General features: G+C 45.6%; 1 protein-coding gene across 1 annotated transcript in view; it reads left to right on the top strand.

The window, feature by feature from the left end:
- LOC8023199 (myosin-VIIa) overlaps positions 1-26,692 on the top strand; it is a 149,773-nt gene that overhangs the window by 80,097 nt on the left and 42,984 nt on the right. Inside the window, exons 7-21 of the mRNA XM_029969663.4 lie at positions 5,441-5,671; positions 6,890-7,039; positions 7,572-7,664; positions 8,230-8,304; positions 8,472-8,522; positions 9,151-9,390; positions 11,865-12,010; positions 12,766-12,883; positions 13,633-13,791; positions 17,421-17,532; positions 17,872-17,978; positions 18,942-19,126; positions 23,106-23,343; positions 23,722-23,934; positions 26,591-26,676. Of these exons, the coding sequence (XP_029825523.3) occupies positions 5,441-5,671; positions 6,890-7,039; positions 7,572-7,664; positions 8,230-8,304; positions 8,472-8,522; positions 9,151-9,390; positions 11,865-12,010; positions 12,766-12,883; positions 13,633-13,791; positions 17,421-17,532; positions 17,872-17,978; positions 18,942-19,126; positions 23,106-23,343; positions 23,722-23,934; positions 26,591-26,676 (2,204 nt within the window). The remainder of the gene's footprint in view (positions 1-5,440; positions 5,672-6,889; positions 7,040-7,571; positions 7,665-8,229; positions 8,305-8,471; positions 8,523-9,150; positions 9,391-11,864; positions 12,011-12,765; positions 12,884-13,632; positions 13,792-17,420; positions 17,533-17,871; positions 17,979-18,941; positions 19,127-23,105; positions 23,344-23,721; positions 23,935-26,590; positions 26,677-26,692) is intronic.

Below are 26,692 nucleotides of genomic sequence, written 5' to 3'. Positions count from 1 at the left end.
GTGGACGCCACGAGCCATCCCAGCCGATCCAGCGCCGGGAGAAAGTCGCGTGACCTGCCGGTAAGGCGGGGCGACGCAGGGAGCTCAAGGTCGCATGACACTCCCTCAACGCCGCATTGGCTGGGATGGCTCCTAGCGTCCGCTGTGCTCGGACGGAAAGTGAAACGGAGTATAGTACGTCGCCGCTCCTTCTGCAGCCAGTCTTCTTTCCCCTAAAGGGCGCGCGGCCGACCCATCCTAAGTCCAAACCGAAACTGATAAGAGCGTAGGAAACAGCGCGCAAAACAGACTAGTACGAAGAAACACATCGCTCGTCATGTGTGGTTACGTGTGCTTCTCCGTTGTCGTCGTCTGTTTTTCGCGCTGTTTCTTGCGATGAATTCCCACCAACGCGCCCAACTATCGATTCTTCTATGATAGCTGGAAATGTTGCTTCCATCTACGAGCGATGGCGGCAACCAGACTGGTTGTGTGCTTGCCGCTGTCGCTCATACATGGCGGTAGCTGTCCAGGTAGGCTTGTGTCGACAGGCGTCTGATACCGGACACGATCCTGGGGAACCTAGTCCTTAACAGCTCCACTGTAAAAAGGATTTAAAATGTTGAATGAAACGTTTTAGTTATTCGTTAATTCGAGGGCCTTGTTATGATGAAAACTTTAAAACATTCTTTTTTTCTTGTGGCCTCTCCCCAACTTGACTTCGGGGCAAAAAACAACAAAGCCCTAACGCTTTTTATTTATTTATTTATTATTTATTTATTTTTTTATTTTTTTATTGACAAAAAGAAAAGTACTTTGTGTATTTCTCAGTCCCGACCCCCCAGATGCACCGGGGGGTCGGGACTGGGGTAAAACCGGGAAAACACTTTTCGGGAAATCCAAGGCGAGTGCAATGCACCTCCGGGCGCGTATCTTTGGCATAAATCATAAATGGCGGAGCCAGAGTATTGCTTTACTTTTCTTTTCGCCGCCAACTCCTCATTGGGGGAGAGATGGGTTTTGAAATCGGTCGTGCTGGTCGTGGACACGCGGATGACACGGCGACCAATGCAGCGCACGCAGTTCCGAGGGACCCGCGAGGCGCACGACGGCGCATGCGTGGTGAACCGCCGCCTGGCGCAGTTACCGCTGTTCCTGAAAGTGCATTGCTAGTCTCCAGCGTCCGCTTCCGAACCCAGTCAAGCTGTAACTAAAACCGTAACAAAAAAAAAAAAATTGGTTTGCTCTTTATGTTTATACAGCCTTGATGGAGATACGCCACGACGGGTAATCGGTCTCTTAAAGGGGTGTCCAAACAGGACACTACAAAACGCACGACTCCGACAAATCGTGAAAATTGAAGCGGGCTTGAAGCGGGCGCGTCCGCTTCATTTTTCACGATTTGTCGGAGTCGTGCGTTTTGTAGTGTCCTGTTTGGACACCCCTTTAGCTGTAGATGAGAAATTTAGCCAGTACCGCTAACCTGGAATTTTTAACGTGCATCACGCAGTAGTGATTACACGAACGCGTGCCGGTACGAAACTCATCCAGATCGAAACGGGCGGGGGCGGCGGGGAATCGAACCCAGGAGGTTCCCAGCGCAAGCTTTCGCTCCACGCTCCGAGCAACAACGTGTTATCGACATAATATAGTAAGGGTGCAGGGGAGCTGGTGAATGTTAACCATGTTGAATGAACTTGAGACTGGATCAGAAATGAACAAGTCGAAGGAAAAGAAAAGGACAAAACGACGTCTCAAACTCAACTCTTTTGAGACGTGGCCCTGTCCTTTTCTGTTCCTTCGACATATATGTTCATTTCTGCCCCAGTCTCAGGTTTATTCAACACTGTTATCGACGTTTCGGGGCGATGGCGGCGCTATCTCGTCCGAAATCGCTAGGTGGCGCAAGCCGCCGCCCGATTCACATGGTATCTATTGCGGTGTACGCTTTGCCGCGGTGCACGTAGGCGCTGCGGAAAAGAGAACTCAACGGGTGCTGATGACGGGGTGGCATCTCGCGAATTGGTGCGAAGTGCATATTTTGCATCTGGTACTTCTAAAAAGGGCCATGAAATGATTTTTTTAACTTTAGCTAACAAGTTCTCCGAATAAAAACATGACGCCCTGATCGAGCCTGATATCAGTTTTTGTTTAGACACACCTGTAAATGTTTTTTTTTTTTTTTTTTTTTTTTTTTTTTTTTGCGGATTTGGATTGTTTTATGTTTGGAGAGGATTATCTTTTTGCGACCGATAATCCACTTAGTTGGGATTACCGGAGGTTGTGCGCGAAGGAATCGTAAACCTCAGAAATGGCGGAATGAAAAAAATAAAACTGGAACATCCCAGATAACAAAAAAAGATTGTGTGATGTCAAAACAAAATAATGCCAGGCGGAAAAAAAAAAAAAAAGGTAATCAAGTTGAAAAATTAAAAACAACCTGTTTTTCACCTCCGTTTTATGAAACAGAGAAGTGTTTGCAACAAATATGATTTCCTCCAGCGTGTTTGGTATATTTTAAACTGCCAGCTTCAGTCTTACAGCTCTTTTCATTCCATGGATAGGGGTCGAACCTACACCTTCCACCAACAGTTAATTGGTATATTGTATTTTTTTCTACTTACCCATCATTAGAGTTTTATTTTATTTTTTTCCACGGTTACATTTTTAAGAAGTAATCATGCTGGCTTCAGAACTCCTCAAGGATTGTGTTAGAAAGTATCCCTCTAGTAAGAAAAGTATTTTTTTACGGGAAAAGTTCTTTTCGTCAAGGTGCCACCATATAAAGTCAGACTTTTTAAACTTTCAAATATATTTTGTTTTAATTTCACTTTTTGGCATCAAATCTCGGTTCGCTGGCTCCATACATAATGGAATATGTGGAGCCAGTTTATGGAGTTTTTACGCTGAAATATTTTACTTCTTTTCTGCATTGTCATGCTCTTTGTCATGCAGAAGTTGTGATTCCTGCAATTTCTAATGCATGCTAAAAAAATTTCTGGCAATTTTATCTTGTACAAAAAAATTATAACTTCTTTATTTTCTTTTCATAGTCACGTGATAATGTGTTATGCTGTGTGTATCACTAAATAAACAACAACTGGCTAATGGCATTGTCATTTCTCAATGACAGCTTTCCTCAGTGAGTGTGCAGTGTGTTATTTATTTGATGCATTTTTATGTACATTTCATCAAAAGATTAGTTCATGAACTGGGAACTTTGTGAGGCACTCTCTTATACACCAACTCATGTTTACAAACAACCCGGAGCGCCCGGAGCGCCCCTAGCGGACGCCACCGGCGCCGCGCATGCGCGATGGGGGTGTGGGCAAAAAACTCGCCGTCGCCCATAAACAAACCATTGAAATGCGATGTTGTCGGCGCCGGTGTGAGTCCCCGCGCTCTTTTTCGCGTTGGAATTGTTGATTCTACGTCCTCCTAATGATGTCTGACTACTTGAGCAGCGTCAGCGAAATTAACGAGGCTCGTTACACCGCAAAACTTCGCATGATTAATCTGATATGCGGCGATTCATTCCGCATGGACGCTGCAGAACGTACGCTAAAGCCTGATTCACATGATGAGATTTCGCTCGCAATTTTCGGTAGCGACGTCGCTCAGACTGCAAAAGCGTGAACCGTAGCTGAGATGGTCGACGTCGATACTGAAAATCGCAAGCAGAATCTAACCAAGTGAATCAGGCATAACAAGTCGGTGATGGCCAGTGGTAACAAGGATCAACATCTTCTTGTATCTACTGTCGAGCCTGCTTACCAACCTTCAAACTTAAGTCTTTTGAGGCCTGCACTTAATTCTTATCGCAAGTACCGGGCCCACGTTTGGTCTACGGGCCGGTGTCCTCTAAAAGAGCAGACGACAAGCAGAAACGTTTGAAAGAGCAGACGACAGTTCGAACGATCAGGCGACCTTTTGAACTTGAAGACGCACTGAACGTAGTTCGCAGGTGGTCCGTACAACTTGACGGTTTTCCGGCGTTCATTTTGGAACAAAACAAATAAATTTGATGGCCAGTAGTATTCGTGAATTTAACCCAAAATGCTTCCCGCCCAAGCAATCGTGGTCCTACGGCGTCTGGTTTTCCCTTTTCACTGGACATATCCGCATTCTCGGACGAACCGAGAGCATGAAAACTGACCTTCAAACCTTTCTTGACACTCTTAGTACAGCCCCAGTCGCAGCATTTTGACGAGAAGGCAAATTTTTGTCTGGTTCCTTTCAAAACAACGCAGGAATACACGTCTCAAATGGGCACTTCCGCCCACAGCCCCGGACCGGAAATGCGTCCGACGCGCCACCACCGCGCCGTGACGTAACAGAGATGAGTTCGTGTATACTGCTACGAATATGCACCGGCAAATTTCATGCAAATGAGGCAAACAGTTGGAAAGGTCTTTTCTAAACAGTGTCCTCTCTTTAGCATTTTTTTTTTCTTACTAACTATGCCAGGGGTTCTCAGACTCTTTGATCTTGAGCCTCATCTGCCTTGAATGGCAACGGATCAAACCCCTCCTGGTTTTGGCGTTGGCACGGTAAAGCAGTACAGGAGACTAGAGACCTTGTAAACAGTGACACATATAGTGGGCAATGTTTTGCTTATAGTTAGGCATCAATGAATGCCTCAGATTTGCTAAAAAAAAGTGCTTATACCGGAAGATCACTTTAGTTTGGGGGCAGACGGTCGAGGAAATTGGAGAACCCGTGAGGGTGCTCTGTGGAACCCATGAGGGTGCTTTGGGAAACCCATAGGGGAGCTCCGTGGAACCTTAGGATTTCTACAGGGTGGTTTCTAACATTTTTTGGGGCATAAAAAAATGAGTATAAATACACCATGAAACAGATCGCATTCAAACTTTTCGCAAAGGATTCCTTAGGTGGCGCATTTATCATACTTTACTTTCATGAGTGTAGGTTTAAAAAAATGTTAATCCGAAAAATTCCCTTTTTTTTCCTACTCGAAAGTAGGAAAACGGTAAAAAAACTGCATGGTTGATGCCAATCTCGCAGGATGACACAACATAAAGCAAAATCGTGAAAGCTTCTCTGAGATGAACTCTCAAAAGCAGATCAGGCGGATTTGAGCTTGTGTGTAGGAGTTCCATCTGTGAGTATGGCAGTGTCATCCTGGTGGTTTTTACAGTTTTCCTTCCTGTGTATAGGAAAAAAGCAATCTTTTGGGCTTAATTTCTGTTTTCAGATACCCACTCATGAAATTTGCACACAATAAATGCATGACCTAAAGACACCTTTGTAAAACGTTTCCTTGCACTCCCTCGTTGTTGGTTTATTTATAAAAAAAATTTTGGCACCCAAATAGCTCTTGGAAACATCCCGTAAAATTCCTGTTTGAGAACCCCCGCGAACTATGCCGGACTCATTCGTCGAAATCTCCGTGCCTCCGACAACTTCCCTCCCCTTTAACCGCCTTTCCCTTCCTCTGCAGGAGATGGTGGACGGCATCTTCAGCGTGCTGAGTGCCATCCTCTGGCTGGGCAACCTCCAGTTCCAGGACTCGGAGGACGAGAGGAGCTCGCTCACGCCGGCCGACGAGGAGATCCTCATGACGGTGGCCACTCTGCTGGGCTTCCAGCCCGAAGACCTCACCTACGTGGCGCTGCACCGCCAGATCATCGTCAGGGGAAACGTCACCGAGATTCCGCTCAAGTACCACGAGGTGGGCGGCGCTGCGAAATGGTGAAAGTACGAGCAGGGAACCGGAGAAACACGTGTCCAGCAACGAGTGCCTCTGCCACCGCAGTATTGGTGAAAAAATCCGACCACCACGCCCCGAGTGGCTAACTCTAGAACTACACTCGTGGGGACGACGACAGTGATGCAGCGTCTGGCTGGGGCCCACGTTCTCCCGTCACCCGAGGAGGGGTCTCGTTTGCGGCCGTTCCGGCCTGTCGCGTCGTGCCAACGTCACTTTGTTTATTGTGAACGCTTTTTACCTTACACCATACCCCGTGCTCTATCATAATACGACGTAAAGGTCAAAACTGAGCTCTGTAGAAAACAAACAGGACAGAGCGCCCCCTATAGTCCGATTTCCTCGCCAATATCTGCTCTACCGCACAAACGGATCTAATCCACTTTTGATGAATTGCAAAAATCTGCTTTTCGTGCTACGACACTGTAATTTGCCCCGAAGGTGAGGCTGTGTGTTGGAATCTCTCCAGCTGAAGATATTGAAGGAAACACTTGCCTCAGTCAAAAGTTCAAATAAAAACAAAAATGTAACCAAAATGCTCCAATGGCTTCTAAATGACTTTAGCTTTTTCAAAACCAAAATGATAACAAAACATTCTTGAGGGCCATTAAGACATTTGATTAGATAAAAAAGGGGAATGGCAGCAGAATTATTTTCTTTCTTACCTTTATTATTTCTGTAAAATGAAATGTGCAATTGACCCACAAGGGCATTTTTTACTTTGACCTAACTCTGTACTGAGCCATTGGAAAATTATGTTTATCTTGTTTGTAACTTCTGATCATATTTCCTTCAATACATATTTCACGAAACAAATCCACGAGCTAGCCTCACTTTCACAGTGAATTACAATGTCACGCTTGCAAAGCTGACGTTTGAGTTTTATTTAGAGTAGGTTAGATCTAGCAGACTCTTACAGTAGAGCCCAATGCAGCCTGCTTGTGGCCCTGCTTTTTGATTATGCAGCAGCCCTAAACTGTTGGTCTCCATTGCCGTGTGTGCGCCAAAGTTTTATCAAAGGCAGAAAGCTTGCACTGGAGACGCAGCATATCTACTGAGCTCTTTACATGTCACAGATTATAGATCGGGTGGGTGCTTATCGCGACTTGGATGCATGCTCGACACGTAATGGTGGTAATTGAATCCTGCCAATGATACAAAACTTTAATGTCCTGCCCCCAGGCACAGCAGAACCGTCACGCCATGGCGAAGGCCCTCTACTCGAGGACCTTTGCCTGGATCGTCAACTACATCAACATGTGCACCAGCCCTGGCAGAGACAGCAACCGCTTCCTGGGTGTCCTTGACATCTTCGGCTTTGAAAACTTCGAGGTATACAGCGCCTGGGAAGGCATGCAGCTTCCCCAACATTAAAAAAGCGCTGCTGTTTTTTTTGTTTGTTTTTCTGGATGCAGTAATAATGAGGGTATTATTTGTATTAAGGACAAAAAGAACGGAATATAGTGAGTGTTTGTGACCAGGGTGCAGTTTCATCTGTGCAACCTGCTGTGTTCCTAAAGTTTTATTTGTACCTACTATTATCCCGCAATGCATAAAAAATTAACAAAAGACATCTCTTCTTAGGAAACGGAAATTGGAAATTAGCAAATGGCGGCACCTATTATTGGGTATCCTTGGCTATCCTACTGGTGTCTGCACTCAAGTTTTTAATGAGCCGAATTCAATATTTTGATTTCACTCTCTTGCTCACATGTTTAGGGGGAAATGCACCAAACAAAATTTTTCTTAAGGACTACAGTCTACATGGCATTCTATCAGAACAGGTTCTAATATTCTCGTGCCTACGGGTAACTCCTGAAACTCTGTTTATAAAACACGATTAACTACACACTGACGTTTTCAGGTGAACAGCTTCGAGCAGCTGTGCATCAACTACACCAACGAGAAGCTGCACAAATTCTTCAATCACTATGTGTTTGCTCTGGAGCAAGAAATGGTGAGTGCCAACGTTTCTCACGGGGAAATACTGATGAATCACCCCTCGTCGAGTCCCTGGAAGCGTCTAGAGTAGGCAGTACTCCTCTTTTATTTTATTATGCTACTCGGCAAAATTGGCTTTTAGCCGAGAACCATAATGTTCCAATATGCCGAGCACAAGTTCGTCTGCTTCTTTTGCAGGCGTTGTGTTGACGTCAGAACGCGGAGCTCTGATTGGCTCTGACTGAGCGATACAACACGATGGACCTCAAAACAAGCTGCCTTGAGGTCTACCCACTTCTCTTCATTCAGAGCCAATCAGAGCTCGGCATTGTCACGTCAAAGCAACCCTGCAAAAGAAGCAGACGAACTTGCGCTTCGTGTTACATTGTACAAGTCACAACTGTGGCTCAAAATTGGGAGAAACAACTATACAACTACTGCATTTCTATGGCCTCCTGAAAGGTGCCATTAACCACCATGATGATTAGTATTATAGTTTCGCATGACAAACTTATTTGTCTTTGTGACCCCCGACATTGCAGCTATGTTTCTGAAAGTGTGGTTGTGTCATTGTCTTTCAGTACCGGCAAGAAGACATCCAGTACTCGCACATCCACTTCACGGACAACTCCGCCTGCTTGGAACTCATAGAAAAGGTATGTTTGCTCGTGCCCCTCATCACTGCAAATTACCGGCTGCTCGATTCAATGGGAGGAAGTGAGGCTCTTGAACTTTAAACCTAAAAAAGGGTTTGTATACCGCTAGACCATTAGAGTTGTGAGGCATGCTCCAAACGCCTCCCGATCGTTTCTACTCCCGACAGCCGCCCAAATGCATCCTCAAGCTCCTGGTCGAAGAATGCCGCATGCCAAAGGTTAGTTCCTACAGTTTTCTGGCACATGTATTTCATAGAACAGATATTTTCTTTTTAACGTACATACTATGGTTGCTTACAGTTTACGACAAGAATGCCGAAAAATGTATCTCGAAGCACGAAGCGTGAACGTAATGAACCACAGCCTGCGTTTCTAAAGCACAAAAGCCTTTTTGACGGAACCCCCAATCTCAAAATTTGTTTTGTCCGTCCGCACATTTCCCTGCAAATTTAGCAGAGAAATTGGCGTCGCGTGACCCAAACATCAATTCAATTTCACCGCTAAATTGGGTGGGACAATTGATGTCGCGCGACCTCTGTACCAAGTCAGTTTCCCCGCTAAATTGAACGGGGAACTTTGTAAAAATGTAGGTTTTTCATTCCCCAGAACGACTGTTTACTGATTTCTAAACAAGTTTAAACGATCGCTCCTCAAATACTGCATTTCATGCAATATAGGACTCTGAACATAAAGGTTGCTGTCAATTTTCTTTTGTAAGTTATCAGTAGCTGTAGTATGTACAATTTGTCACTGCTTCTTGTCCCTACATGGCTCTTTCTTCTTTTCTTTTCTTTCTCTTCCCTCGATCTGTTTTTAAACTACCTCTAAACCACGTCCTTGCGGCAGGGCACGGACATCAGCTTTGTGAGCAAGCTGCACCAGGAGCTGGAGAGCCACTGCTACTACGTGCGGGGCGACGACCGGCGCCGCTGGGAGCAGGAGTTTGGGATCCGCCACTACGCCGGCGCGGTGGTCTACACGACGCAGGGCTTCCTGGAGAAGAACAAGGACGTGCAGCAAGACCAGCTCTTCGAGATGATGCGCAAGTCCACCAATGCCTTCGTCAAGGACCTTGTCAAGTTCCAGGTGCGCCGTTGCTTCTCGAGCCGTTGGATGGATGGATGGATGGATGGATGTTAATGGCTATTCCCTTTGTAGCGAGCGGTAGCTTGCGCCACCTAGCCTAAGTCTAAAAAGACAAAAACGTGATTCCTCCTGCCCTTTTAAGACCAATTTTTCTCCCCCTAACTATCACCAGGCAGTGTGGGATATCGCCAGGATGACCTTCGGGGGATCGGGCCAAAAAAAACTAAAAAACATCTCCCCCCTGCCTCTTCCCCCCGGCGAGGGAGTCACCAATTTTCCTCTGGTCAAACCTTTTCGGCATTACCCCAGCATAGGACCCACTGGGAGACATTACCATGGTTGCTAACGGGATAGGAATGGCGTCTCTTTTGGATGCGTAGCCTTCGGCACGCACCCTTTGCGTTCTGCCGTTCATTTGCCCTTCATCATAGTTTTAGGCGTCAGCGAAAAAAAGTAACTGAACACGTTACTCGTTAATGCAGATAGAAGGAACACGGTACCGACCTGCATTACGTCAAAATAAAAAAGATGCGTTACCATTGCCGATAAAAAGTAATGCACGTTACTTTTAGGCTGCTTTTTATTTGTAAATTTACGGCGACAGCGTTTTTCGACTTTGGGACAAAGGGCGTGGGGGTCTTTCTGAATTGGGGCTTTTTCTGTGGGAAAAAGAGAGGGTAAAATTTGGAGGGTATGTGTGATGAGCTTAAGAATTCGTAACTTGGAGCCTAGAAACACGAAAAAAAATTTAAGCGCAATTCTTTTCGTCAAGTTTCGGAAAGAAGACGTAATGAGTGATGTAGCACGTTGCCCCTTACTTGAAATAAGTAACCATAAGTAGGTTACCCGGCACTTTTTTTTAAGTGTAATGAGCATGTGACTACATCGCCGATGAAAGTAATGCATTACCAGTTTACGTCGTAATACTTGTAACGCGTGACCGCCAACACTGCTGTGCAATCACTCTCAAAGCACACGAGACGCCGAAGCTTTATTAAAGGAAGGAAGCTCGTGTGGAGGCAAGTGGGACAACCAAAAGACCTCCCTGCCGTTCTCGCTCTGTCAGTGTCTATACGGGGCCTTTCCGAGCGCCCCGTATGAAATTGTACGAAACTAACCAACGAATTGAGTGCAATGAAACTTTTCACAAGGGTGCCTTTAGGCGGTGCATTTATCATACTCAAATTTCGTGAATAGATTTTAGGAAAGAAAGTTCAAGCCTAAAACATTTATTTTTTTCCCCTACGCACGAGGAGGAAAACGGCTAAAACCGTCTGGTGGATGCCACCGCTCACAGATGGCACAAAATACACAAAAAACGTGAAAGCTTCTTTTGAGATGAACACCCGAAAGCAGATCCAGCGGATCCTCTGACGGTTTTTACCGTTTTCATCCCTGTGCCTATGGAAAAAACAGCTCTTTTTGGGCTTAAATTTTTAAGTGCCTTTATAAAACACTGTTATGAAACATCTTTATGAAAGGGTTAAATTAACTCTGTTCATTTGTTTATTTATACAAGTATTGTTATGCCCAAATATAGCACTCATGAGTACCCTGTCTAGATGCTGTCAGTTGGCTAACTCTCATTAGCACTTCCTTGCTGAAAGGGAGTTTCCCCCCTCCTCTAATGTTCGTTAGGAACTTATTGAAGCACCAGCTGTCACGGATGTTGCGGCCGCTTTCTGAACTGTTGTTGTAGCTGAGACACGTTGCAGTGTGCCAAAAGACGGAGTTTCGGTCAGCTGAGGACGAGCGGTGAGGGAGAGGGGAACCTGTGTCCAGGGACGCCGGAACCGGGGGGTAGCGGGGGGGGGGGGCCGGAGCCCCACCCAAGTATACTTATGTGGGGGCTCGGCCCCGCTATAAGAAGGCTTGGAAGGAAGGGAGACGCCAGGTGCTTGTCACATCCACCAGGCACTCGTCACACGACGTAGTGAAAGGAAGAGAGGAACCCGCATTGGTAGTAACCGAAACTCGGATTGCAATATCTGCAAAAAATGTTTAGTACATAAATAATAAATGAAACATCAAAAACTAACTTTGCTTCAGCCCCCCCACTGAAAATATACTTCTGGCATCACTGCCTGCGTTGCAGTGACAGTTGAGCAACTGCGTCGATTGTGAAACGTCGTTTTGCAATCTAGCAGTGGGAACCCGAGAAATGGCTTTGGCGCGCAGAAACTCTCCAAAAACAATAAAAAAAATATTGTTTGCAGTCCTGAAGAACGGCAGTTAAGTTAAAGCAGCAGATGTATTCTTGTCTGGTTGAGGCTGGAGTTAAAGAAAGAGAGAGTCTCGTCTTTATTCCAAGATGTTGTCAGTAACATAGTCTATGGGTACCCGAGGGCCTTGACATGCTGAGCGCCAAAAGTGAAGTCCCCTAGCGTTGCCCCGTGCAATCACACTTGTGGCGAACCTGGTGGCGCCATCTGGACGCGGTGCCGCTCACGACAGTCCCGCTAACTGCGCTGTAGGATCTCCTGGAGGTGACCCTGTCCCGACTGGCAGCTGGTGGCACCACAATGACGAAGACAATGAACAAGAGCAAGCCCACCGTGGCAGACGCCTTCAGGCACCAACTCACGGCCCTGGTTGAACTGCTGCACTCCACCGTGCCATGGTGAGGGGTGGGACAATGCGGGCAGACAAACAGAGTCCCATAGCAGAGAGTTTCGCGTTTTGAAGCTGTGCCGTAAGTGGTGACGCGAGTCGTAGTACATTCAGAAACAAAACAAACATGATGTTTTCCAACTCGTGCACTGAGTGTGATTATTAAATTACCTTAAAATACAGGGTAAGCGGTCACTCAAAATCGGGAGATAATCTTTAACAACTAGGGGTGGGACGCTCGTTAAGTTCAAGAGCAAAAATGCAAAAGGAGGAATGGTAGGGTGGGCTTCACCACTTTGCACTGGGGTGCTTGGAGAAGTGGCTGCTTGGTTAGCTATAGTCGGTGACAGGTCAAGAAGGAAGTGGAAGCCCCTCCCACCTCTTTCCACTTTAATGGAGCGAACGCTGGAGAGGAGGCGACCTCCTTTCCACCGTTCGCTCCACTGAAGTGAAAAGGGGTGGGAGGAGATTCCACTTTGTTCTTGACCTGTCACCGACTATAGGTGGTCTCAGAAGTCTGGGGTGGGCACTTGAGATGTCCCTCGCTAGTTTTCAAACATTTAAAAAATAGCAGCTGTGCGCTTATTGGGACCTGGGCACATGCTCGGTATTTTATGGTAGTGGTGAATTTTGGCGGTACTTAACAGAGAGCATATGGTGCCTCAACATGATCTGCCAGAAGGGGTGCTTGAGGCTTGTCTTAAATTAATGAGGTTCGATCGAGAGTGTTTGTTCAGACCTAATGCCACTCTGTATCTTCGCAAGGTATGTGAGGTGCATCAAGCCCAACACCCACAAGACGGCCAACAACTACGACAACGAGCAAGTCCTCACCCAGCTGAGGTACCTCGGCATGTTGGACATCATCCGAATCCGACAACAGGCGAGTGTTTCTCATTTCAGAGTCTCGCCTCATCCCTGTCTCTCGTGGCGTGATTTAGACTAGCATCAGTGCTAACTTAGATGTTCTACAACCCACCTTTATGTTGACTTTCTCTGCAGTCTCTCTGCTTCAGTGAGCAGTAATATAATCTATGACGTTGTCAGCAACTTTGGACATCTTTTTGATTCAGATGCATGGTCACATAATTTTTCTACAAGAGTAAGAGGAAAAGGCTGGAAGTGGGGAGGGGTGTTTCTAAAGGCTGTTAGCGATGAAGTGATTGGATATGGCGAGGTGGAACCGGCTGGAACTACCTCCCCACCGCCACCACCTCGAACACGGACACCGACTTTTTCCAAAACTGCCATTGCTAGTCTATTTATTTACCCTAAAAACCCTTTCCGGCATTACACGGGGGGAGGGGGGGAATCATAGCCAAAGGTAGTGCATTTAGTGACAAAAAAATGATGACGTTGGCGCAACATATAACAAAAAAACTAAAAAAATGCTTACAGAAAACTAGGTAAGCAAAAACTATGTACATTGTTATACATTGGTTAGAGCATTGGTAAACATGTGTATACATTTCATATAATCCTTCCAATGTGTTAATTTTTGTTGCTATTGCTTTAACTCCTTTCTGGAATGCTTAGGCCTTGAGAGTACATAAATAAACATTGTGACGGACGCTGCTTGTGTTCGTTCTTATGTTCTTGGTCGCGAGTGAAACCAGGCTGGTACCTCTGCAGGGCTACCCGATCCACAGCGGCATCGACGACTTCCTGAGGCGGTACCGGTGCCTTGTGCGGCATTTGGTCGTTTTGCCGCCCGACCCCTTGAAGGGCTGCAGGCTGATTCTGGAGAAACTACAGATGCCAAAGATAGAGTGGCAGATTGGCAAAACCAAGGTGGGCTCCCAGACATACTGTTTGGGAAACGTTTATGATGCATTTCATTTAGGGAACATTGCAGCATTGTGCAAAAACTTGGAGGACGCTTAAGCTTCACCTTTGAAAGGGGAACGTGAGAGGGTTGTCGGGCCCCGTTCATAACCGCCTTCTCATTCGCTTCTCATGCTCTTCCTGCAGTGAGCAGGAAGTGTGGCGGACATGGTCTTGTCAGTAGCGTGTCTGGCTTGCAATTGAAGGGTCGTGGGTTTGAACACCGCCTAGAATTCTTCAAATTTTTCTTTAAGAAACAGTCTGGTTGGGACATGCGTGTTGGCAAATTAATTTTGTGCAAAACAAATTTTTTTTAGAGCAATATTGACGGCGCAAGATTTTTTTTTAAAATTCTGCGTGCAAAGTCTATGACGCCACGGAATGGTCATATACTTTTTCCACCTCATCAGATAGTCATATGCTCTCTCCACCTCAATATGATGGCCAAGCCGATCCACCTCTTCTCCTTGTGCCCGAAATGCTGACAGAGAAAGCAAGTGGAAAGGAGGTGACTACCAACTAAATAACATCTCTCGCATACTCTAAAAGAATTTTTTTTTGCATAAAATTAATTTTTTGACACGCGTGTCCAAACTAGATTTTAGTTTTTTTTTCTTTTCAGGGTTTTTTAAGGCCAGTCAATTACTTTATATAGTGAAATCATTGGAGACAAGTGGCAACCTTTAATTTGCATTACATGTCATGTTTTAATCACTTTAATTTCACACGTGACATCACGTGAGCGTGAGCGTAGTGGTTTGCTTGAAATTCCTACACAAAGTCATATGACTGACGTCATGACCCTATCGACCAATCAGGATTTCCCTGTCACAATGCTACTGGCGCAAATGTCGGATTTTTTGTTACACAAGCTTCTTAATGCTGTCGCGTTAATATTCAAAATTTCGAATAGTAATTTTTAATAATACACTATTCGATGTTCGCTGGGAGATCAATTGCGAGATTCAAACTTTTCCAAATGTTGGTCGCGGCGGGTTAGCCCCGTTGAGTGCGCTTCTTACCGAGCACTAGTGCACTGCGGAGAAGCAACACCTGCGGAAGCGTGCTTCGCGGGGTTGCTTCTCTGCAGTGCACCAGTGCTCGGTAAGAAGCACACTTAACGGGTTAACCCACCGCGCTCAACATTTGGAAAAGTTTGAATCTCGCAGTGGTGTGTTTAGGAGAAAAGCATACATTCAAAGCAGGATGGTGCACACGTGCACCTGGTGTATTTAGAAAGAAATGGGAACTTTGTGAATGTTGATATTTACACTGCAGTAAAATTTTCACAATTAAACTGTTGCTGGTATGCAAGAGTATATGTTAGGCAGAGATGTGCAACAACCTGGTTTCATCATTTGTGATTGTTTGTTAGAGCGCAGCTTTTAGGCGGTCGTTTTTGAGTTGAGCGGCGTCGCCGTCGGCTTCGGCATTACAGCGCGTTGCATTATGGGACAATTTTCCTAATGACGTCACATGTGACGTTACGTGTGACATCATGAGGGTAACATTTTTCTGCTAAATTTTGTGGGAAAATTTTTTGCTAAATTTGGCAGGGAATAAATTTAGCGGGGCATTTTCCATAATGATGTCACATATGACATCGCACGTGAATTTTCACGTCACGTTTGACGTCACACGGGGCCAAATTTTTCCACTAAATTTGGTGGGAAAGTTTTTCACTAACTTTAGCAGGACGTTTCCCATAATGACATCACGTCTGACGTCAAATGACGTCACACATGAATTTTCGCGTCTAGTGGGATGTCACATGTAATTGACGTGTAATGTCACATGTTAATTTAACAGGAAAAGTTTCCCGCTCAATTTAGCGGGAAATTTTCACGCTAAATTTAGCAGGGAAATTTTCGCAAAATTTAGCGAAAATTTTCCACTCAATGGGAGGGGATCAGGAGAGGAGGATGGGAGGGTAAGGAGGAGGGGGAGGGGCATACCCTCCCATTTGTACACTTCCCTCCTCCTCAGGAGCTGCGCTTTAATTCGGGATTGCAGAGAATTGTAAATGTCTTTAGTTTTTGAATGCATTAGCATTAGTACGTGCATGAAAGCGAAAAGCTGATGCCGTTCGTCTGCAGGCAAAACAGAGGAAAGGTAAGTGTGCCGGAGAGTAGTGAAGAACAGGGGCGAGAGGGAGGCAACGTCACAAGGCGGAAGCCAATGCATGCGTGGGAAACCGGTGCGCAGCAAAAGCAGTGTCGGGCAGCGGACACCTCTGCTAAGCGTGAAAGGCGGGCGAGCGATACAGGGGAGTGGAAGCAGTGTCTAGCTCAGCTGGGCAAAATGCAGTGCAACAAGGGGCAAGCCAACGTGGGTTTGCATGCAACAAAAACTGGGAAAAATTAAAGGAAGATTCATTGATGGATTTTGGGGAAATGCATTAGCGTGACCCTTGGGGAACGCCACAACCGTCCCCCTTTGGGAAGCGCTAACACACCCCGTAATGAGGCCAAAAAGAGGCGGCAAGAAATAGAGGAAGCAAAAGAGAAAGCCAAAGCAGAAAAGTGAAGGGCTCAGCGTTAGTGTTTCCAAAAGGGGGGCGTGTGTGGCATTTCCCAAGGGTCATGCTAATGCAATCTCTATGAAACCTCCAATGGATCTTCCTTTATTTTTATTTTTTTAAATTCAAGATTGAAGAAAGAATAATTGCATAATTTAGTGAGGTTTGTAAATCCACTTAATTAAGCATAGCTGGGCATCTCTATCATTTTAATTTTATGTCTAATCCGTCGTTGAGTTGCTAAATCAAGGCATAGAACTTTCTGAGATCACAGTCCATAAATGGATTAAAACTAGTTTTTAAATTGACAAATGGAAGCTTGGGAACAACATTCACAAGCTGAGCTGGGTTTTTGTTTAAGCATGGTGCAACAGTAGGGAAAGGCTTGGAGAAACTATGCAATATTCAGTTAGAAAATATTCAGGCAAAACCACTAGTCATTTCGAATTCGCTTCAAACTCAAAATCTGCTATTCGCACATGACTGATTGTTTCTGTGGAAGAGGGTGTACCTTAGCGGTCACCCATCTTTGGTGGCTGCTGTTGCAACTATTTAGCAGTCATTTTTTAACACCTCGGTGATTACCCAACCCAGGATAGGCAATGTAGGGACTGTCACTTTGCCAAGTAGCAGGATATTAAGTTTAGGGTGTTAAGTGTTGTGCATTGCTTAGAACAAAATTTTTTTGCAGCATACTACAATTCATTCAGTGATACGTTTGACAAAGTTATGTTGTTACGTAATCACACATTTTTGCTGTCTGCCGTTGGAAACTAGCCAGTCATTTTTTAACACTTTGGCATCTCCCTAGCTCAGGATAGCTAGTCTAGCCAGTCTAAAATGTTATTTTGTATGCGGCATACTATAGCACAATTTATGCAATGTTAAATTTTGAAAAACTCATACTATTTATGGAACACACCCTACATAAAATACATAATGTTTTTAAGAAACACGCAATTTATTGAGTCATGGTGTTCTTCTAGACTTCACGTTGCCAGCTTTTTGATAACAGAGAGCATCTGTGCTTGTATGTTCAGGTTCTTAACTTTTTGTTACCTTCTTCCGTGTCTCCCAGGTGTTTCTAAGAAGTTCCGTGTACGATCCCCTCGAAGAGGCACGGAGAAAACTGCTGCGTGAAATGTCGCTCATCATACAGAAAGTCTGGAGAGGTTGGAGGCAACGCAAGAGTAAGTTGGGGTGGACCCATTTCAGTGCCTGCACGGGTAGGCAATGAAACGTGCCATTAGCACATTATTGTCATTCGCTATTGAGGCGAGAATAATGTATTGTCTGTGAGCAATAAGACACTTTGTTTCATCTTCACAATAAAGAAGTGTAGGCAAAGATGTAGAAGCTAATTTTAGCGACCATAATGATAACTGAGGGGGCGATTTTACATTTTCTTACTCACTTGCCTTGTAAGGATATGTAATAGAGTCATCCTTATTAGGGAGGACAGCCCCAGCTTAGCACACTTCCATTAATAAGTGCTGACATGTTTTGTGACCCCGTTTTTTTCTCGACAGTTTTCCTGAGAGAGCGGTGGGCAGCCATCCGGATCCAGCAACACTTCCGTGGACATCGGCAGATGATCCGATTCCTGCGGATGCGCCGTGCTGCCATCACCATTCAGGTAGCCATTTGGCAAACTGATAGCTGGCTTTCTGCTTTGCTGCGCAGCACAGCAGTGAAAGTTACTTGCAGTTTTCTAAATATGCAGGCTGGTGGCTATGGCTAATGCGTTAATGGATGCTAGAAATTTTGTATGGATGCTTTAAATAATTTTGCAGGATATCTTTTTTTTTTTTACATATTGGAGTGATAAAAGTTTTTTTGAAATTGTAGTCAATCTAAAAGAGCACCTCTTTTGCTGCAAAGTTTACAGTACAATAGCGGTTGGTGGCACATGGTATTGTGTCGGTTATTTCAGAAACCTTCCGGTTTGTTCCGCTCATATTAGGAAATGTGCTCTCGTCTGTGCAGGTCCAGCTTTCATGGAATATAAATTTCATATACTCATGTTCACATTTTGATTTTGTGCTCTCAGAAATGATTCCCTTTTTTAAATGAATGCACCCTACAAAAAGTTTTTTTTACTTCACAGCCTCGTATATATCACAACCTCTTGGATAATTTATCAACTGCTCATCATGGCACAGACAGATGTCCATACCATATAAATTATACAATTTGAATGTTGATGCTATAATTTTCATGCAAATGGGAGTCAAGAAACTATAAAAACAAACACTGATTTAATGAAATCAACAAAAGGAGCAGCAGGGGCGAATGTTGGTGCACTAAAGTTTGGTTGTTGAAGTTGGTGGCGTAAGGCACTGAGGTTAATGCACTGAGGTTAATGCACTAAAGTTGTTGCACTAAAGTTGGGGCACTGAAGTTGATGCACTCAGGTTGGGGTGCCAAACTTAAAGTGTCAAAGTGTGGGCACCCAAGTTGAGGCAAAGTTGGTGCAACTCTTTTCTCTAGGCCTACGTTCAAGGCACATTCGCCCGCAAAGTGGCAGCTGCCCTGCGGCAGATGCGCCAAAGTGTGGGCACCCAAGTTGAGGCAAAGTTGGTGCAACTCTTTTCTCTAGGCCTACGTTCGAGGCACATTCGCCCGCGAAGTGGCGGCTGCCCTGCGGCAGATGCGCCGTGTTGAGGCGGAGATGCGTCGCAAGGAAGAGGAGGAAGAGGAACGCCTGAGGGTGGAGGCCGAGAGGGCAGAGGCCCAGGACGCCGCAGATGCACGTGACGTTGCCTCCGCAGAGGACCTCATGCGGTATGCCATCTTGCAACTTGTCCGTTGTTTCCTTTTTGCTGCCCTTTCAGGTCTGTGTCTTTGGGTTCCTGACAAAGGTTTAGGGTTTTATACGAATTCTTCGGGAGCATGTCGGTGGGAGTTGGGAAAAAAAAGATGCAATATACATAAAACAAGCGACAACACGAGCACATCTTTCTACTAGCGGCAGACATAATAGTAGGGTAAATAGCAGCAAACATGATTATGTTTTATGCTAATTAAAAGACGTGCCTGTGTCACCTGTTGTTTTACGTGTGTTTTTTTTCCTGAAACAATAACTTGCAAATTGAGTATACACTGCTCCTTGTTATATTATGTATAGACCCGTAGGAATTACTTATTAGAAATGGAGAGACTAGTAATCTATGGCAGAGGACCAGGACTTTGAGATGGCACTGCATAAAATACCTGACACAGTTTGTAATGCACTCTTTTATTTGGTAATTTCTTTGGTATTTTCATCTTATTAAAGTGTCTGTATTAATATTATCTGCATTCTACAACTTCGTTTTTCTATTTTCGTGTCTTTGCTTTGTGTGTTTACTACAAAGAGGTACTGCATGCATTAGATGTAACTATAGGAGTGCCCCCTGTGTCTGGGCAACGGTGTTCAACTTTTCTTATTAAATTTACTGTGATTTTTATATTACATTACATAGAAATCTTCCTGACTTCCTCGAGTCCAATAAAGAGTGTGTAATATTGTGTAACGACAAAAAATCTTTTACGCAGAGCACCAAGATACCCCATTTACAAACTCTGATGCGAGGTGGACGCAGCAGGCAGAAAAGGGCTCTTGTACAATCTTTTGATTATTTTACCGACTGTATGTTTTAATCGAAACGGAGCCAACAAACATCACGTCTCTACCGACTTTTAAAACAGATTACCTTAACGAATGACTAGTCTCCCAAATGCCACGTAAAATGTCAGCTGTTAGCTACTGCCATCGGCATCTAGCTGTGTAAAAGGGATTCTAGACAGATGCAGTAAACTATACCTGAAAAACACTCGCATCTTACGGTGTTTGCTTTCTTTGACCCAGCGTACAAACGAGGCAGGAATATGGGTAAGTGGGCTTTTGGCAGTAGGACCCATCTGCATTTTGTTTTGCGGATCGCTTGCTGGGCATCTTGTCCTACGAGTTTAACTCTTGTCAGGTGCCGGCACTTAGAATTCTCAGCATACTCTCTTTAAAGTGACATTGTTTCGAGGCTATTTTCGCAGTTGTGTACAATTGAGGTCATGAGGAAAAATTTTAATGTGGCCTCCCACGGTATTCGGGGTAAATAAATACTTACGTTCTATAAACAGGATGTGGTCGTAAGGACTGGCACGTTTGTCACTGCTCACAAAATTCTAATTCTAATCTTACATACTTGAAACTGGGCGTGCAAACATCGTTTTACACAAAAGCTTTATGTCTATTTTTTTAGAGCTGAACTACGAACTAGTGAAGTACTAAAAATTGTGCAAAAACGGTGACTGTGCATTTTCTATGTTCTACATCGAATGTCTGTTGTTTGCACACTGGTCTGTGAGCTTGCTCTCAGTTGTGATCATTGTTTGTATATTTCATTAAAATTATTACTTATCACAATTATCCTGCTTGTTGCCAGCCTTTACTGGGCATTCTTGGCTTTTGTGCATTCTGCACGCCACCCAGGCTCAGCAAGCTTAAAAACCAGTGACCAAATGACGAACAGGCTGGTATATGACATAGAAAATACACTGTCGCCATTTTTGCTTTATTTTTAATATTTCTCCACCTCTGAGTTCAACTCTAAAAAAATTAGACATCCAACTTCTCATAAAACAATGTTTGTGTGCCCTGTTTCAGGTGTCTACGCTTGGAATTCTAATTTAGCAAGGCGTGCCAAATGTGCTAATCCCTACGGCCGCACCCTGTTCATAAGCGGCGGTTGAATAAATTGCCTGACAATTATGGCCGCAACTTTGATTGAACATTGTCTGAAAAAAGTGGCTTTCATCTAAAATGTTGCTTCCCCTCGTATCACCGGTGTGTGGCAGGAGAACGTCGCACCGACGCTGTCAAGTTCGGTGTGACGTTTGTTCAACGGTTGCAATTTGGCTTCCCCAAATTGGAAGCATGTCACCAAATTGTACATGCCAAATCGCAAGTGTCACACCAGTCTATTGCTAATCCTACCAGTCTTGTTTAGTTGATTTGTCCAAAAACGAGTTGACCAAACTAGTCACTGTCCCATGGCATCCAGTGACGACATGGCTGGCTTGCTCAACTGCGAAAGGACAGTTTTGAGCTGACAGGATGCCCTTGCAAGCGAAACGCATAACGAGGTGTAGTCTCATGCACCCTTTGCACCATTCACTCATTGGTCATGCCATCGCTCACACCCCGATTCTCATTTTTGCTTATCATCCCTTATGCTCACACCCCGATTCACGTTTTTGCTTATCATCCCTTCTGCTTTATGTTCATCAGTGTCACCGATTGTCGCTTTTGTGGTGTCATGGAACACACTATGATCACTTGGCAACTTTATTCTACTCACGTTGACTTCCAAGAACTTTTTTCTTCCTGGGAAAGAGAGAATTTTGGGCTTTCTTTTTGATGAAATTGGGTTTGGATAAATGTGACAAATTATCAGTATTCTACACAGGTCTGGAGGGATAATGCAGAAAAGATGTAACTGTCACACTTTCAAAAATATAAAAAGTTTTAAAGTGGATCCAGGAGAGGTTTGACCAAGACATGCAGCATTGTACTGTGTTTGCAAGTTCCCGAACTAAGTGCAAATCTGTATAGTTTATAGGTTTGTTAATTCATTGGCCGAAATTTCATAGATTCTTTTTGTGGAGGTATCTACCTGTGAACAGTGCTCATCAGGCCATTTTTTACATCTTTGTTTTGAGAAAAATGAATTCTTAAAGGTACATTATTTCTGTGACTTGTGACCCTCAGTTTTTTGTGAACTCTAGGTTGTTAGTCACTTCATAATCTGAGCTTCCTGACTTAACTGTGGTCCACTTTTACCCAAAAAATGCCATAGGGAACTGGACGAATGTTTGAGAACCTCCTCCAATGAGAGAAAAATATCAGTTCATTTTCATGGGTGAAAATGTGTCGGCCACATTTCTTTACCTTTTATTGCGTTAAAAAGATAGGATTTCCAGGATAGACCAAATCTTAATACACAGTTCATACCACACCATATAATTGGTAGTTTTTCTGTTTTGTGCTGAAATCGATGGGAATATTAGTGAGAAGTGTTACCTTCATATATTGGATTTTTTTTTTCTTGTATTGGTCTGCAAACCCAGAACCCATGGTATATAATTAGCGGATGAAGGAAAAAAAATTAACAGCAGGTAAACATTTGGCTGGAGAAAGTAGAGTGAATGTTAAAATCTTTGGCCTGTCCTGGAACCCTGGAAATCATGCCCCTCACTCCTCATCCTTCATTTATCAGCTGGAGCGTAGAACATTGCACGTTTGGCATCCTGCGAGGGGATGACTTAGGACACAGGAGATTTAAATGTAGAATATCTGTAAGGGTTGAGATCCCCGACGACGGTGTGACGTGACATCCCGAAAAACCTCACACCACAAAAGACTGTCATGAACAACTGTCACAAAAATGGCGAGGCATAAATCTCGCTAGGTTTCGTGTTCATCTGATGTCGTCAGCATGATGGTCATCACATGACACCGTGACTTCGCATGACATTGGGACATCAACTGACATTATGACATCACATGAACTGACATCATGTAGCATGACATGGCCACGTGAGATCCTAAGGTCATGTCACATGACATGGTAATGGGCTTAGCTGTGCTTTTATGTGACCTCAAGTCATGTGGCACAGTGTTTGTGTTGCTCTTACCCAGCTCAGCTCAAAACGCTATCTATTTCCAGACTTTATTTGTAAGATAAAGGTGTACATTAATTCCTCTTTGCCGCGGCATGCCTAGGACGGCCAAGGAGGAGCTGGCGGCCATCTCCACCCTGGTCGAGAAGAGTGTGCTCCGACGCATTCCGGCGGGCTCTGGCGGCGCGGGGGAGCCCGCCCCTCAGGCGGAGTGCCTGGACCTGGACGAGATGTTCTCGTTCCTGAGTGAGGTGAACGACCCCCACGCTCAGGCACAGGAGTTCGTGACCGGCATCACCCAGGAGGTCGACTCCATCATGCAGGAGGCCGAGGCACACGAGGTGCTCACTTGTCTCTCTCTCTGCGCTTTAAACATGCTGTGCTTTATGACAGAACCCCCTACTCCTTGAGATTTGTCCATCTGTCTGTGCATATACCTTATGACAATTAACGCATGTCAGAACAACTGGTCAGTTGGTTGTCGTTGGGTGTCAAGTGGTGGCATAACCTGGCATCCTGTTATGTGAGTACATCGCATTGATGTCACGTGACACTTTGAGTGAATACTGTGACATTGAATGACCTCGTCGTGCAACGTCAGTGTCACGTGAAGTGACATCACATGACACATCACTCGACACCGTAACATTAGCGTTCTCGCTTACCACCCCCATACCTTCGAGCTCCCCATGACACAAAAATTCTCGGCGTCCCCGCAGGCGTGCTCGCTGGCCTCGACGGACCTCTCTGCATCGACGGGCGACCTGCACCACATGCACCAGGAAGGCGACGTGGACGTGGCGATGAGCCCGAGCCCCGTGGTGTCTCCCTCTCCGCCGCCGCCGCCCTCCCCCAGCTTCATCCCGGGCCGCAGGCCTCGCAGCCCGGCCCTGGCAACGCCCCTGGCAGAGCTCAACGGACCTTCGATGGAGGTGGGCCCCCTCGACTCCCACCAGAAAGAACAGGAGTACAGAATCAAACCTCGAAATATCCTCGCAACGTTTCGAAACGGGTGAAATATGACCCATGATATCCGTAAATGATAATCACATTCTTGTATTTTCAACAAATAGCTATATATTTTAATGCGAAATCATTAACTGGTCCCATGGAGTGAAGCCGCCGTTGTCTAGCAGCGGGACGGTACCTAAATTCCCATTGGCTGCTACGCATCATGTGGCTTCATAGCAACGGCGTCATTGTTGCAAAGGAGGCAGCCGAACTGCTGGCGGCGCAAGGGGAGGGGAAATTCGGGTATGCACCGGCCTGACATTAGGCAAACATTAGGCCTAACGTTAGGCCGATTGTTACGCTTTGAGGTCTAACGTCGTCAACCAGTATGCGCAGTGTTTGACGTGAGGGGGGACGTGGGTATGCGCTGGCTCGTTGTTAGGCCTAACATTACGCTTTGAGGTGTAACGTCGGCCGGTACCCGCAGATAGGGCGATGATGATGATGAAAGGACACACGATTTCAGCATGCACCGTGCCGAGTTCTGCACTTCCGCCGCTGCCTCACCCAGTGGCACGACAGTGACCAGCGAGCCAGGGCGGTCTGCGTGTTGCACCGCCACACTCCCTGCTGGGACTGTGGCCGTTTCTGCTCGTCTTGGCGCCGAGAATGCTTTCACTGTAACAACTCGTAAGAAGTGCTGATGTGCCCTCAAAATATTTTTCGTTCCAACTGACAGATTCTAGTGAGCGCTTCAACATCAGCCATTGAGGCGGCGCAATGTGTCTCGGGATAATTTCCCCTGACGTCTCGCTGACTATGTCACGGTCCCATGAACGGCGAAGGGTACCGTAATTACGATCGTCGTCACTAGGTGGCACCAGCTTTATCATCAATGCATATTACAATCCTGCCAAGTGGGAATACCCCAGGTATGGTATACCAGAACTGAGAGGTGCCAGCGCCGCTCATCCCTGGGCACCTCTGTTGGAAACACCGAGTTGTGGCGCTGCTACTAGTGGGATCGTGACGTCAGACGTTGCAGCAATGCTCGACCCCTTGACTACTAGGTGGTACTGAGAAATCGTTTTATTCGTTTCGAAACTGCTTTTCTTGTGTTTAGGGACGAAAGACTGGTGTTTCTGAGTTGCTATTGTAAAAGAGACAGTGTCTACACAAAGAAATAGGCGCTAAAATTTCGCTTCCATACCCATTTAACGATCGCAACCTTCGCCTTACCAACTGAGGGACATAGCGCTTTTGGTACACGAAATGGTATTTTACTTGAGTGCCTCAGCATCCTATGTCAAAAATGCGCTTTGAAAGGGACAGTTGCCACAGAGTTGGCGAGCTGCCAAGTTGATATTGCCTCTCGGTCCAGCTGCATTGTGACTACGGTGTCTGGAATGTGCCTCTGACCGGTGCATTTTATTCCTCCCACGCATCTAAAGCGGTCTCGAAGTGGCAACAAATAGCGTCACAAAAGCCAGCGTCGCACCATCAGACGTCCCAGTCCCGGTGGTTGGGCGTAGGAGTTCCAGGAAAAAAAGCGCGTAAGAATGCAAGCATCGCCGTCGTCGCAGCACCCTGGCTCCTGGCTGCAGAGTCTTCTGTGGATTGTTAAGCTGGAGAGCGACCTGGAGCAGAGCAGGCATCTGCTACATGCACCACCGCTGCCATGACGCCACCAGGATCCAATTGCTGACACTTTTACGACCGCATCAAACGGAAACCAAGGGGCCACTTTTTCGGACGATTCAAACACAGCATTCGAAGACACGTTCCGGGCACCTTAGTCGTGGCATGTTGGCATGGCGTCTTTGTGAAAAAATAGTGATAACAAAAAAAAGGAATGGGAGTGGGAGAGGATGATGAGGCCGGCTAGAGCAAGGCACGTGTCAACGCTCCTCTAGCTGCAGCTGCGTCGCACGCAGTGCAGGTGATGCTCGTGTCCTAGCTCGGTGTGGCGGCGACGTTTTTAATGGTTACAACGTCTTTTTTAAGTAAACCGGATTATAATTAGGAACGTTTACGGCACTTGCATTTGATAGCGTAGGTGCAACGCTTCTCCCGCTGCAGCGGTGCCCTGCGGGAAAGCGGCCTGACAAAACTTCATGCGCTTCAACGGCATAGTTGCTCCTTATAGACGGATAGAAGTGTGAGCAGAGAGAATTTGGAACAACACGTTGGTGCTTTTTGAGGTGGAGCTTGATAACCATAGTAATGGACAGGAGATGCAAAACACAAGGATTAAGACAGGTCTGTTGTTCTGTACAGTTGTGAGCAGCATAGCACATTGAACCCAAGATGTGGTACAGGCATACCAAAGTAGTTTGAGCGATCGAACCCACGTGGGCCTTCTGGTGAGCCGCCCATTTTGCGGTGCTCGAGTGCTTTTCGTAAGAGCCTACAACTCTGGGGTAGTCTCATAGAAATCGGGAAGTTTGTGGGCCGCCCTTCTCCTGTGGCTAATTTACGCAGTTGCTTGCATCTGTCTACACAGTCCCCTCTAGCTCTGTGGTGTGTGTGTCGGTGAAAGTATTTTGGTACACTGGTAACTCGAAGAATTCTTAATCTTGGTATCTTTCTTGGAAGCTTGCTACGTCCTGAATTCCTACCGGTCGGGGTTGGTTTCAGGATCCCGGCGTGCGGCTGAGGCGCCCCAATCAACGGCGGCAGCCTGCAAGCCAGACAGAGTCCGAAGATGCCGAAAGGGAGCTCAGGTATGAGCTGCACTTT

Source organism: Ixodes scapularis, unplaced genomic scaffold (assembly GCF_016920785.2).
Source record: "Ixodes scapularis isolate PalLabHiFi unplaced genomic scaffold, ASM1692078v2 PGA_scaffold4__175_contigs__length_147842914, whole genome shotgun sequence".
Lineage (NCBI taxonomy): Eukaryota > Metazoa > Arthropoda > Arachnida > Ixodida > Ixodidae > Ixodes > Ixodes scapularis.
Note: the sequence above shows the minus strand (reverse complement) of the source record. Positions and strands in the feature narration are given on the sequence as shown.